General features: G+C 41.3%; 1 protein-coding gene across 10 annotated transcripts in view; it reads right to left on the bottom strand.

The window, feature by feature from the left end:
* The window catches only part of TTLL5 (tubulin tyrosine ligase like 5), a 285893-nt gene that overhangs the window by 67085 nt on the left and 204537 nt on the right, over positions 1-14271 (bottom strand). For all 10 annotated transcript variants that reach the window (XM_043556671.1, XM_043556672.1, XM_043556664.1 and 7 more), the window contains one exon: positions 1537-1754. In XM_043556671.1, the coding sequence (XP_043412606.1) occupies positions 1537-1754 (218 nt within the window). The remainder of the gene's footprint in view (positions 1-1536; positions 1755-14271) is intronic.

The raw sequence follows: 14271 nt of genomic DNA, 5'->3' as shown, positions 1-14271 counted from the left end.
TTCCTAAAAGTCAGAAGACTATTAAAGACAGTGGGGCTCCCCACGACACTGTACATTATACACGTAAGTGAAGGAACGTCAAGGTCTCCATTAGTACTAACTTACTTAGCTTCAGAGACTTGTGCTAGAATTTTAAAGGCAAATTGGAAACTATTTCCTGGAACAACGCCTTACAGCATGCCTTTTGATACTTGGATTATATTTCTTAAATTCTGAAGAAATCTTGCTTTTTTCCCCCCTTCTGTGCATTTTTGGTGCTGAGCTGTTTCCGGTTTTCCCACACTCCTGCCTGTCAGAGAGAAGAAACCACAAAAATGCAGCAAAGTTTGTCCATAGAGCCGCAATTTCATCTCAAAAGGCTGAAGAGTTCTCCTGCCAGCACTGAGTTCAGGGCGGCAAATGGTCCTGCTGCCTGCTGACAAGGCCCCCTCCCTACCAGCAGACGAGCCGGCCCCAATGGGCCACCACGGGCCAGCTCAGGGTACTGGCAATACTCAGAGGATCCACAAACAAGGCGCCTACGGGCAAATTCAACATGCACATCCGGCTCGCTGATTCTCCTACCTGAGGGCTTCCTGAACCCGAGGAAGAGAGCATGATTCTAGAATGTTTATGATGGTAATTAAGGCTCACTGAGTTCCTCTGTGTACTAGGTCTTGTTCTAGATGTTCTACATGCAAAGCATTACATGTATTAACTCTGCTAGTATTTATCAACATTCTGTGAAGCAGATCCTCTTTATTATCTCCGCATCACAAATGAGGAGACTGAGGCTAACTGATTAAGTAACTTGCAACCGACCAAAGGTCTTCAGTTAGTAAACAGTTAGTGCATGAGGGTGTGAGTACAGGCAGTCTGGCTCCGGAGCTACACCCTTGAGGGCTCACTTCTACTTTTTCCAGGCTGAAGAGCCATACAGCTTCCTTCTCACTGTGCTCTTGGCCTTCAACCACAAACTGCCCCTTCCTAACCCCCTCAATGAAATCCCAATCCAGTGTCTTCCCATTCAAATCCTTAAGAGTGAACAACGAGTACAGGCGTATGGGGGGGGGGGGCGGGGAAGAGAGGGGGAAGGCATACAGAATTTTAGATGAAATTGAAAAAAATCTGACTCTTTAGAAAGACCAGGAAAAAAACACACCAGGAAGAAGTTTGCTTTTCCATTCTCCAAACCCATGGTTCAGCACTGTTACCCAGTGCACTGTCTGATGGTAGCTCCTGCCAGAGGCTGGAAGACTTAGTCACTGGCAGTGACCTTGAACCCCGCCATCAGCGCTCGTCACAATCCCCAGAGAACCTAAGAGCAGCACCTGCCCCTCCCACAGGGTACACAGCCCAAACTTCAGCATGGTCCACTAGTTCCCCAGCTGACTCTCAGCCCAGGCTGAGAACCAGAGTTAACTTTCAGTCCCCATCAGGTGTTCTTGTCTTCTGTACAGTACCAACTATTTTGAAGGCCTCGTAAACGAAGAGTATTCTTAGCACAGAATGGATACGACTCAGAAGAAACTGAACAGGAGATTAAGGAAAACTTACTTGGAGGCCTTCTGGGATGTCATCTTCCTGAGGACTTGTTTGTGATTGGCTGGGGGCTTGGGGACCAGCGAGGAGGAAGAACTTGGAGCTGGCACCACTTTTTGCGGTAGAGCGGCTGGCTTCTGGCCACTAGCTGTGGCACTTGAAATTCTGCAAGCTGCACCATTATTTATTGTCCATAAATTGGAGTTAGGTAGGGTCTGGCTGCCAAAGATGGCCTACAAGGAAGAGAAAAAGAAATGTCGTTGGAGATGTCCTTCATAAGCCATTTGCTATAAATGAGTAACTGGGTTGTAATCCTGAAGTGGGACAAAAGGAAAAGGGAAATTGTTGAAGTAATTTTTTAGGAAAAATTTCTCTAATACTGCCAGTGTAGGTCCAGATTCAGAGAACGGAGAGGTCTGGAAGGAGAGAGTTGAGACAGTCTTGTTGAAAGTACACTGTGCTGGGAATCAGGGTATATGGGTACTATGTATTATCCATCTGTGGAAATTAGAAAAGCGTCTGGTCTCTCTGTCTTCGTTTCCTTCACTGTTAAGTTCAACAGATATTTAATGAATGTCTCCTACTGGGTGTCAAGTACTGGAAATAAAGCACAGGAACAAAAGTGGCTTGAAGCTTGACTCAATTCCAGCCCACTCAGAGAACTCAGAACTCTTCTAGAAGGTGTGCACATATGAGGAGTGGGGTAGAAGCCAGTGTGGCAAGGGCACGTTGAGCAGAGAGGTGGAGAGAGGAGGCTGGAACAGAACAGCCAGACCATGTGTGGCCTTGAGGACTCTTTGCAGAATTCTTTAACACCTCATTGACTTAAAGATTAACATAAGACTTTACATTTAAAATGCTATCGAAGTAAAATCACTACCTGAATGCTAGTTACTGTATGAATATAGGATCAATACAAAGGTGTATTTGCTTAGAGGGTAAGCCTACAAATCAATAAAGACCTAAAAATCACCATCTAAATGTCACAAACACCAACATATGTCTGTAGTTAGGATGTAAAGGTATACTTTCTCAAGTCGGTGCTTAAAAAATTCTTATAACTTATTTACCTCATTAGCAATTGGTGTTTTCTTTGGGGGAGGCCACAAATCTTGCTATTGATCATTCCATACTATTAACACTGCTTTCAATACGCATGCGTTACAAAAGCTTTAAATGTGAAATAATATTAAGAGGAAATATACAATTGGCAAAATACAGAAGGTTTTTTTATTAAAAAGATTTCTGGCAATTGATTTCCATCTGAAGACACTGCATTCAAAGAGACATGGAGAAATGTCATTTCCTTCTGGCCAGGCCAAGAGGGTAAGATCAGATGCTCTTAGGAAGCATTCACCTTAGAGATAGACTTTATTAATATTATTTTTGTCTTTTATGGCTTTCATGCTTTAAGATATAAAAAATATAAATTGGGTAGCTTTAGCAAAATGTTAACCAATCCTTCTACACTCATGCCTTGGAATGTCCCATTTCAGGTCCAAAGGTCCTGGGCTAGGCAGGTCTGAGAGGGATCAGAGACTCTTGTGCAGAGTAAATGTGTTTGACAGGCTTAACAAAGAACAAAGCAACTTCAGAAGTAGAGGGTTACAGCATTTTCAAATGGACCATTCGGACTGAGATGTTCTTCATCTCTACAAACCACGCAAAGGGGAACCCGAAGAGCTCTTCCCTCACCTCCAACTCTGACCGGAAGAAGGGGAACAAAGGAAGACCCAAGCCCATGGGCCAAGCCAGGAGGGAGGCACTGGGGGGTGTATACATGTGGGAAGGTCTTCAGATGGTCCAAGAGGGCCCAGGAGCCCTGATTCTGCTCCAGCAAGTCTTCTGAGGACAAGTAACCATGGGGTACAGCAAGACAGACTCAAAAACAAATCTATTCCTTTCAAACACCATTTCCATATCTGAGGGTCTCAATATCTGTGGGAGAGACTCAACTAAAAGGAAGGAAGGAGGCAGGAGAGGGTTACTGTCAGTTTATTTTCACTACTACATCCCTACGCACGAGCTTAGATTGAAGAGTGAAAGTTGCCCCTTTCAGAATGGGGAGGAGACCAGAAATCCAAGCAGGGCTGAAGAGCTCTATAGCAGCCATCCATAAACAAATTCACTGGATGAGTAGCTGAGAAAGAAGAGCCACTGTTAGCAAAGGGCTCTTGGAAATGAAAATATTCCTTACTGAGCGCGATTTTTCGTGTTGTAAAGGAACTGCCATCAGAAAGAAAACATCCATTCAATACATGTTGCTGTGGTGACAACTTAACCATATTTTCAAGATCACGAAGGTTTTTTTCTTTTGTTAAAAAGTCTTGCTGGGACTTCTAAATACAAACAAAAAATGAATGAAAAGAGCAAGGTCAGAACGGTGTGAGTGTAATAAGCTCCTATTTGTGTAAAAAAGGAAAAAGAATATACACAACCCTACACACAGACACACAAAACACACAGAAACACACACACACATACACAGAAGGTTGATATGTGCATAGAACAATTCTGAAAGCGTACACAAAAAACTAGGAACCTCCATGGAGAAGAACCGGTTAGCTAGGGGTCCAGGAAAGAGGGAAACTAATTGTTCACTACATATCATTTATAACCTTTTGAATTTTGTACCATCCATACGTAGTTATTTATTACAAAAATTAATCATTCAAGGGTAAAAAAAAAAAAAAAAAAGTCAAGTTCTCCTAAGACTTAAGCAGGTAACAAAGTTAACTCTGGGTACTAGTCAAAGTATCCAAATGGCGCCCTAGTTTTAACCAGGTGGGTACAGGACTCAGCATTAGACGGGGCTGAAGGAGTTCACTGTTCAACACTTATTATGCCTACAAATCCAGAGTTGGTCATCAGTGAAAGGCAGAGACTCAGGTAAGTGAAGAACAGCATGACTTTGCAGCCAAACGTGCCTGGGCTCAAATGTAGGCTCTGGCACTTATAAACGGTGACCTTTTCAAGGTAGTGAACTTCTCTGACCTTCAGCTTCCTCACAGGCAATTACAATTACTTTGTTGGATTATTGGGGGTTAAATGAAGACCCCCACATGTCAATATCACCCAGGCATTCAATCAAGGATTCCTGAAGTAGACCAAATACCAGGCGCATTGTAGACCTTCGGCAAATGCTCCATTCCTTCCCAAACTCCCACCTCCGTTTGCTGAGGATCCGAAGGATGGGATGGCATGCAGGTCTGCCTCTGTAGGGTCTGTGAATGGCAGCTGGTTGGGCATTTTTCAACATACTTTTCTAGTCTTACGATGATGCTCACTAGCTGTGAAAGCAAACGCTTAAAATGAAAACATATGTTTAGGTTCCCCAGATCATATTTACTCAATTTTCTCTGGCAGGAATAATCTTTTCCTCTTCTGAATGCTTGTAACAATTTATTTGTGTGTGTCTTATCACATTTAGCTCATTCTACCTTGTGTTACAGCCACTGATATGTGTACTTTTCTCTCCTTCTGGACATTGCACACTGCAGATGGCTGAATGACATCTGATTAATTTTTGTTTCATGCACAGTGCCTAGTAGAATGCCTTGTGCATAACAGGCGCTTAATAAATATCTACCCCATGAATGAAAGTAAGAAAACTCGTAACTACGACTCATTTTTATTTTTTTTAGTAACAACCAAATTCCTATGCAAAAAAATAGTCAAGTCTGTGTTTCTACAGAGATGTAATCTTGTAATAGGACCATTGTCTGGACTTTGAATAGTGCCTAGTGTGTTATCTGTGATCAACTTATACTTAGCCACAAAATGTAAGCAAGACTTTCTGTAGATCCCAAACAAAAATAAATTCATCTTCCTAGATGCAAATTTTGTGGCAGGACCTTAGACACCAACGTTCCTTAGTGATAAGATCAGTTTTTACCTCAAATAACAAAATAGAAGAAATTAAGAGGATTTATTGCTTAGGAGACTGTCACTTGCCTGGATACTAATACTTCTTTCTTTCTTCCTAATAATACTGCCCCAATTTTTGTTTGGGTAATGATGTGTGTCCACTTAAAAAAAACTGTATTTCCCAATCTCTCCTGTACTTAGAAATAACCATGTGCATCTTCCGGGAAAGCTCTTTAAAGGGGGCAAACTGGGTTAGGACACAATTTTTGCCCTTTACTCTTCTTCCTCCCATCCGGAACATGGATATCCAGCTAGCATCAGGTGGACAGGCCTTGGGTGAAAGTCACTTGCTAAGGATTGTAAAGGATAAAGACAAGAGAAGCAAGGGCTCATGACAGTACCATAGAGTTCAGGAGAGCCTAACTCTAGATTTCTGATTATATGGGGGAAAAGAAAAATTCTAATTTGTTAAGCTATGGTGGCATAGGGCAGAAGGGAGGGTCTGCTAAATGCAGTGAAATGGACGCCTGAACTGAGATATAATCCTCAATCTACCAATAAGTCCAGCTTGTTTAAGCCTTAATATAATGCAAATGTACTGCATCTCAAAAAAGCAGACACTCTTCCCAAATACAGTAAAGCAGCTTCTAGGTTCTCAGCTATTTAGTCATCACACTCTAATATACCAAATGGACAATGAAATCACAATTCTGTACTGTCCAAACTTCCCAAGAGTCAGTAATGTAGACAAGTTCCCAGGTATTTCACCAAAGCCAAGGCTAAGTGTAATGAGATTAAAGCAATCAAATTTGATAAAGAAACCCACGAAAATACTCAGGCAATGTTAAAAAGCGGATATATAAATGAATTCATTAGACTATTGGCAGAAATCAGCCTCTCATACCATGTATTGGCTCCAGTCCTACAACTCCATCAACAATAGATTATGTGAATTGTTTTGTCCTGATATTCATTCATAAATGGATTGAAGAATAGATAAAGTTCTCTCCATATAAATTCTAAGAAATGTGAGTCTGGATATACAATGTTAGCACTCTGCACTTGCGGGTTAACAGCCCAGGGAATGGGCCACACCGTCATCAGTCAATGTCTTGGGAATGTGAGAGCTGTGTAAGCACTGGCCTCCACTCAAGACCTGGTCAACATATACAAGACTTTTGCTTCTTTATTGGGTGTGGGAAACAGCCATGCTTCAGTAAGGAGACTCAGAGAAAACCACAGTTTGAGGGTTGGCTTGGCCCCAGGCCAAAGATTGGAAAGGCCCTCCTTCTCCCACAACAGAAGGGTACTCGTGGGTGGGAAGGAGGAATTTCTGATAGACAGAACACAGACTGCAACTTGGAAGGTTATGGGGAAGCAAGATCTGGGCTCTCTTACTAGAAAGATAATACTGTTCAGAGATTAAATTCTGGGAGGTTTTTTTTTTTTTTTTTTAAATTCCACCCAGTAAAACACTTCTTTTTGTCTTTACTTGGGCTTATTGGTGATGGAGTGGAGCTAGATAGCTCTTTGTAGTGAAATAACTCTCTACATTCACTTTTCTTTTAATTAAGGGAGATAAAGTTGGGAAATGTTAACCTTAACCCCAATGGGTTAGTGTCTTTTTGTACCCCTTTTACTTTGGTTCCATAAAAGCAAACATTTTTATGCATTAGTCTCCCCACCGAGTTCCATCCTAACTTGGATTAAGTTCCCATTACATACTACACAAAACTGCTTCTAGAATGTTGTTCTCTGGCGGCTCAAGTACTGGGATGGTGTATCTTCCTGAGCATGTAAGATGCTGATCGCTCACCTGACCACAACCAGTCAAGAGCTGTTCAAGGCAAAGAACACACTGTGTCATTTGTGCAATCATGTGATGTTGTAAAAAGCTGGGGGCCAAGGTGAGGGTGAGGGTAGCTGTTTCTATTTTAGCAAAAGCAAGCTTCCAAAAGGCCTTTGTCTCACATTGTATGGAGTTCTTGGCTGTCTTCCACTCACAGTGTTTGTCGGCTGGGACAAGACCGGGGGCCGAGCAAGAGGAACAGAGTACAACATCTGGTACTGCTGAGAAGGCAGGGGGCAGTGCTGTATGTAACCCTCACAGGGATGGGGCAGAAACCAGAAGATGCTACTGTTCACATGGAGAGAGGCTGGCGACACAAATACCCGAGATCGAGCTTCGTACCTGAGATCGAGCTTTGAGTGGCCAAAGGTACTGGACAGCCTCTGGAATTTCCTCATTTCTTAAATCAATAGAGAGGCTCTGTCTCCTTTAGCAATTAAGACAGAAGGCTCTTACTAATTCAAATGATCTACTCTCAAGGATGTGTCTACAGCTGCTTACCTGGACAGAACAATTTATTCACCAACCAACAAAAACCATTGTGTTTCAGGCAATTTCTAAGTCAACTGTGCTTGCACATGTGGGAAACCATGCTGGTCCTTAACAGATACTTAGATATACTCCTGGGACTCTGTCATCCAATAAAACCAAAGATTCTAGCAGTAGTCTCTGAGTTGGTGTTTCAAGAGAATCAAGACAAGTGAACAGATCTTGGGTGAGGTGTGTGTTACGACGAAGAAGTCCGACCATGAGGCAGCTGGTTAAGGCCAGGGATACAGTCCATGACTAGAAAACCCAGTGAAATTAAATAAAGTAAATAGCCTTAAGACATCACACAGATAACCTTCTCTCACTAGCAGCCCCCCACTTCCACTCTAACAACAGAACCCATTAGTCCTACATTGGTAGAGGCTGATATTCTGATGGCAAATTTAGACTCATAGCTGTGGATTCTGCTTTGCTTTCTATTTTTTTTCTCCTTCAATGCCCAGCAATATTTGAACACTGGTCACACACACTCACAGAAGGTTGGCAGCCCAAGGGTTTTTGTCTTTTTTTTTTTAAACATATTAATTTATTTTTTCTTAAATGTTTTTTATTTATTTTTGAGAGAGACGGCGTGCAAGCAGGGAAGGCACGGGACAGTGGGGTGCGGGGGTGGGGGGACACAGAGGATCTGAGTGGGCTCTGCACTGACAGCAAAGAGCCCGATGTGGGGCTCGAACTCAGGAACCGTGAGATTGTGACCTGCGCCAAAGTTGGACATTCAACTGACTAAGCTACCCAGCTACCCCCGTGTTAATTTCCTTAATACATGTTCATTACAAAAGGAAAACATTTTAAAAGTCATTTCAAATTCCACTCTCAGAGATAACCTCTGGTAACATTTATACTTTTTTCTGTGTATATATGAAGTTATTTTACACACACACACACACACACACACACACACGTATTTCTGTGGGCTTGCAAAAATAGAATTATACGATACCTGATGTTTTGGAGACCTTTTTTTTCATTCAAATATCTAACTTGAGCATATCTTCATATCTATGAGGGTAGATTCCAATCACTGTTTTAAATGGCTGCATATTTTCTATGATAGTTCATCATAATTACTTAACCACCCAACAGTAGAATACTATAAACTGACACAGTGTAATACAAACCTATATTTGTGTTCATAAGAGATATCTAAGTGGGGGGAAAAGTAGGCCCCCCAAAATGTTACACTTCTATTTTGAAACTACACACACACACACACACACATATGCAGGTTGTCACCAGTCTGTTCTGCTATTTAAGAACGGTGCTCTGACAAACATCATGTTATTTATATCTTTTTGCATGTGCTGGATCATTTCCTTAAAATAATTTCCTTGAAGTAGAATAGCTAGCTCAGAAGGCTGCTGTTTCTGTTTTAAATCTTTTTTATGTATATTTTCAAACTACCCCCTGGTAAGACTGTGCCAATTACATTTCCATCAGTCTGTTTGAGAGGATGATAATTTCCTTATCTTTCCTTGATTACTGGGAAGAAACAGCATGTGTCCCATGAAAAGGTGGCTCATAATTTGATGCTAATGCTGTTCTTTTTCTTTCTTTTTAGAAGATATTTATGCCTTCAGACAAATATGCTAAAAATCTACACAGATATCATTCTCTTTTAAAAATTAAAAACAAATTTTAATGTTTATTTATTTTTGAGAGATAGAGAGAGACAGAGCGTGAGTGGGGAAGGGGCAGAGAGAGGGAGAGACAGAATCTGAAGCAGGCTCCAGGCTCTGAGCTGTCAGCACAGAGCCTGATGCGGGGCTCGAACCCATGAGCCATGAGATCATGACCTGAGCTGAAGTCAGATGCTCAGCCGGCTGAGCCATCCAAGCGCCCCTCATTCTTTTAAAAAATTTTTTTAAAACATGTATTTATTTTTGAGAGACAGAGCACAAGCTGGGGAGGCAGAGAGAGAGGGAGACACAGAATTCGAAGCAGGCTCCAACCTACAACCCATGAGATCATGACCTAAACTGAAGTCAGATGCTCAATGGACTGAGCCACCGAGGCACCCCCCCCCCCCCGTATCATTCTTTTCATCATCTTATCATGGTATTAATCATCCTTTCTGTATTCTTCTCACATCTCTCTCTAGCAATTGTGAACACATTCATATGCATTTATTTTCAATTGTCCAAATAAATAAATTTAAGTTAAAAAAATCATGTAGCCAATTAATATTTTCTGAGCCTTGAACTTCTAAAACAACTTAAGATCATTTTAACCAATTCTGCTTCCAGCAAGGGGGCAGGGGGTAACTAAAGCCCCCAGGTTGAAATTATAACGCTCTGTATATTTAAGGTTAAAAGTAATACATAATAGAAGAGATATCTGCACACCTATGTTCACTGAGGCATTATTCCCAACAGTTAAGATGTGGAAGCATTCTAAATGCCCCTCAACAGATGAATGGATAAAGATAATGTATATACATATCGCAGAATGTCATTCAGTCTTCAAAAAAGAAAGAAATCCTGTAATATACTACAACATGGATGAACCTTCAGAACATTCTGCTAAGTGAAATAAGCCAGTCACGAAAAAGATGAGTACTATATGATCCCACTTATATGAGGTATCTAAGTAATAACACTCATAGAAACACAAAGTAGAATAGTGGTTGCCAGGAGTCAGGGGGAGGGGAACACAGGGAGTTGTTCAATGAATACAGAGTTTCAATCACCCAAGATGAAAAAGTATTATTGATCTGTTATATACAACAATGTTCAAACAGCATCAACAATACTGTAGTATACACTTAAAATTGTTAAGAGGGTAAATTTGTGCTATGTGTTTTTACCATAATGAAAAACAAGTTATGGATTTTTACTGAGCTTTTACCATGGGTCAACATCGTCCTAAACACTTTACATGCAATTATCACATTTAATCCTCCCAAACCATTGAGGCGGCTCCCATCGTCATCTCCATATACAGAGGAAGAAACCAAGGCACAAAAGGTTCCATAACTTGTCCATGATGGCACAGCTACTAAGTAGTCAGCTGGGGGTCCATGCCCATGGAAGAGGATGATTTCAGAGCTCATTATACAACGCTGCCTTCCTTATTTATGCTATGCTGACTCCCCTTTAAGCAAATCCGCTGAAATCATATTTCCCTTCCAGAGCAAATGTAAAGCAAACTTAGCAATGTGTCCAATTTTCATCAGATGCATTTGAAAGACCCAGATTTCACTAGCTTTACTCTAAGAAAGAAAGCTTGAAAAAAAAATGTCTACAAGCAAATTTTTCTTACTTATTTTAAGAGTTAACATAAGTTTGTATATATGTATGTATGTATATAAGTAAAGATAATCTCAAATGATCAGCAATGACCCCAGATCAAGAGTTTAATTGGTTAAAAAAGGATAATTCATAGCATCATTTTCAATTGTTCCTTATCTTTTATTGGCTAGCAATTTTAGGGAATTCTTCTATATCAGGGCTCTTGTTCTCCTGATAATATGTCTGTGTCTGACATCTGATGAGTGAAATGAAATAATCAGACAAGGCAATCTCTAAGTTCCCTTACAACTTTAAATTCAGAATTCATAAATATCTAATTTGTCTCTGCCTTCAAACGTACGGTTTGTTTTATTTGGCTCAGAATCTCACATGGTTGACCTACTGTGCATCTTGCCCAGGACTTGCTGTCATCCATGCTTCTTCCTGCGGCGGCATCCTTTTCAGATGGGTGGGGTTCTGTATCTTTAGGAATGAGGTTTTTCATCAGCTCACACAGTTACTGCTGTGAGTCCCTCATATGCCCACAGATAAACACAAACAAAGCATAGGTGACAGAGTAAGGGCGGGGAATGAAACTGGTCACCAGGAAACTGGAGTAAAAACACATTTAAGGTCATACAACAAACAAGGCCGATTCCAAGCAGCTGGTAGGTGCACAGTTGCCTTTTAACATTCTCACAACCAAGCACAGTTCTGTACTTCGATTCGTTATGTTGGTCCTTTCTTTCAGATTGTGTGTGTTTGGGTCTATAGTAGCAGCAACAACAATAAATTTGGAATGTCTTATCTGACTCATGATACATGTGTAAAACAAGAAGAAAACGAAGGGTCACTTCTCTCAAGAGGGAGAGAGGTAGAGTGGAAAAGAGCTTTGGAAGTCTTCTGACCTGGTTTGAATATTATCTCTGCAATTAGCTAGCTATGCAACCTTGTCTAACATGCTTAAACTCTTTGAATTCCCTCCTCAGTAGGATAGAGATAATGCTACATTGAGCACACAGGAGGCACTCACTCTGCGTCCACTTGCCTGCCCCTCACCTCCCTCCCTCCAAGATCGCAGAGGGATACTACTCTAGCAACAGCTTAGAAAACTACCCGGTGGGAATCAGGGGACTTCTATTACCAGTAGTGATGAATCAGCTTAATGAACTGATGTCTATATTATAATAATGCACTAAAAATCAGATTTACATGGAGTTGAAAAAGGAAGCGTAATATTAAGCATGCAAAAGTATCATCTATGGTAGTCACATTTGTAGACACCTGTCATGTATCCTAGCAGTCTTCTCAAAAACACCAGCATAGAAATAAAATTAAAATACTATGACCAGCGACAATAACAGGGTGGAAAGGACAAAGTGATAACTGGAGAGGTAATTCCCATGTTATTAATAACAGCCCACACAAGTGCTCCATATCTTCAAACTTCTAGAACATATTTCAGGATACTGCACAACTCAGTAGTCCCTAACCCTATTACTAACTAATAAAAGCACAAAGAAGGTAAATTATGGGCATTTCCAAGAGTTTTCCGCCCAGGAACACCTTCTTAAGACATTTAAGAATCTGAGATAACTGAGATAATGTCTAGACCCGAGTTTAAATATGTTTACAAAGCAGACCTTCCTCTCTTATGACAGTGTATGTGAACAGTAGCAGACTAGTTCCAATAGCTGAAGATAACTTTTCAAGCACGGTTTTATAGGTGCCAATAAGTACACTTGTTCTCAGTACACTGCTACTTACAGTTCATGTAATAATATACACAGATCAATATATACAAAATATATGAATGCTTTAATATATTGTGAGGGTGGTGCCATATAGCATGTCGGTCCAGAGGCTGGATGCTACACCTGCCTGCATACCTGGGTTAGAGCCCAGTCCTTCCATTTATTATTTACGTGACCCTGAGAAAGTCACATAAGTGATGCTCTGTTTTGTCTGTTAAAATAGGACTAATAAGAGGGCAACTGTGAGGATTCAATGCAATAATACAAATATAACTCCTGGTTCAGTGCTTGGCACATGATAACATCCTGAGAAATAACAATCCTCATGATAACCCACGTCTATATATTATCATCTCCATATTAGAGATAAACAAACCAGGTCCAAAGAAGTTTGAATAACCTGTCCCAGTCATAGGCTAGACAGAACCAGGATTATGTTATTTATTTTGAGAGAGAGAGAGAGAGAAAGAGAAAGCGAGTACAGGGGAGGGGCAGAGGGAGACAGAGAATCCCAAGCTGGCTCCACGCTGTCAGCACTGAGCCTGGTGTAGGGCTCAATCCCATGAACTGTGAGATCATGACCTGAGCTGAAATCAAGACTCGGAAGCTTGACTGACTTGTCTGAGCCACCCAGACACCCCAAAGGACAGAACCAAGATTTAAACTGAAGATTATCTGACTCTAAAGTCTGTTCAGAGGATCTATTTCCAAAACAGCTAAATGTAGTTTTACATGTATCATTTCACATATTTTCAACGTATTTTTATTAGGCAAGAAGAAAAGAGTTTGGCTTGGCAAAATCTACTAAATCAAATGGTTCTAGGAAAACCAATCAATCAAGCATCATCATCATCTACATCATCATCGTCATCATCTAGAAACTAAGTGTTGTATGAGTTCCTGATAAAAGTCAGAAGGATAAACAAAATGGAACCAAAACCCCCAAAAAACAAAACAGCAGATTATGCCATACAGGCCAACATGCTCCAGAAACCTAAGCACACGTGCACACATTCTTCCCCCTAAACACCCCTAGTCCACCCCTCCTCCTGGATACTGTTAGAAGGACCTGGAAAGACTCCCCCTGCACAGTCAGCCTGTTTGCCTGCTCTCTTCGTGCCATGCTGAGGAGCGAGGGTGTTATTGCTGGCTTCCTGGAAAAGCCCGGGTGCCTTCTGAATTTCTCTCTTTCCCCTCCCCCACAAAACAAACACACAGCAGCTGAAGGTAATGGAGAAACACTATTCATTCCTGTAGGGGAGAGCAGAATTTTTCTAGACACATGCCATGGACTTTTAGGAGCAGTGTAACAAGACTTGGCTGGGCTTCTATGGGAATCCTTTCCACACCTGTGAGGTGATGCATGCACACATATACCGTCAGCAAAGGGCTCATGACACACGGCACCCAAGGTGTTACTAGCATACTGAAAGACCCCTCGGTATGCCCCCAGAGCTGCCCACCCCTTCCCCCCACAACTTGTTATAGGAACAGTAGCTTC

Source organism: Prionailurus bengalensis, chromosome B3 (genome assembly GCF_016509475.1).
Source record: "Prionailurus bengalensis isolate Pbe53 chromosome B3, Fcat_Pben_1.1_paternal_pri, whole genome shotgun sequence".
NCBI classification, from domain to species: domain Eukaryota; kingdom Metazoa; phylum Chordata; class Mammalia; order Carnivora; family Felidae; genus Prionailurus; species Prionailurus bengalensis.
The sequence above is the reverse complement of the archived record's forward strand: the minus strand, read 5'-3'. Positions and strand labels throughout refer to the sequence as shown.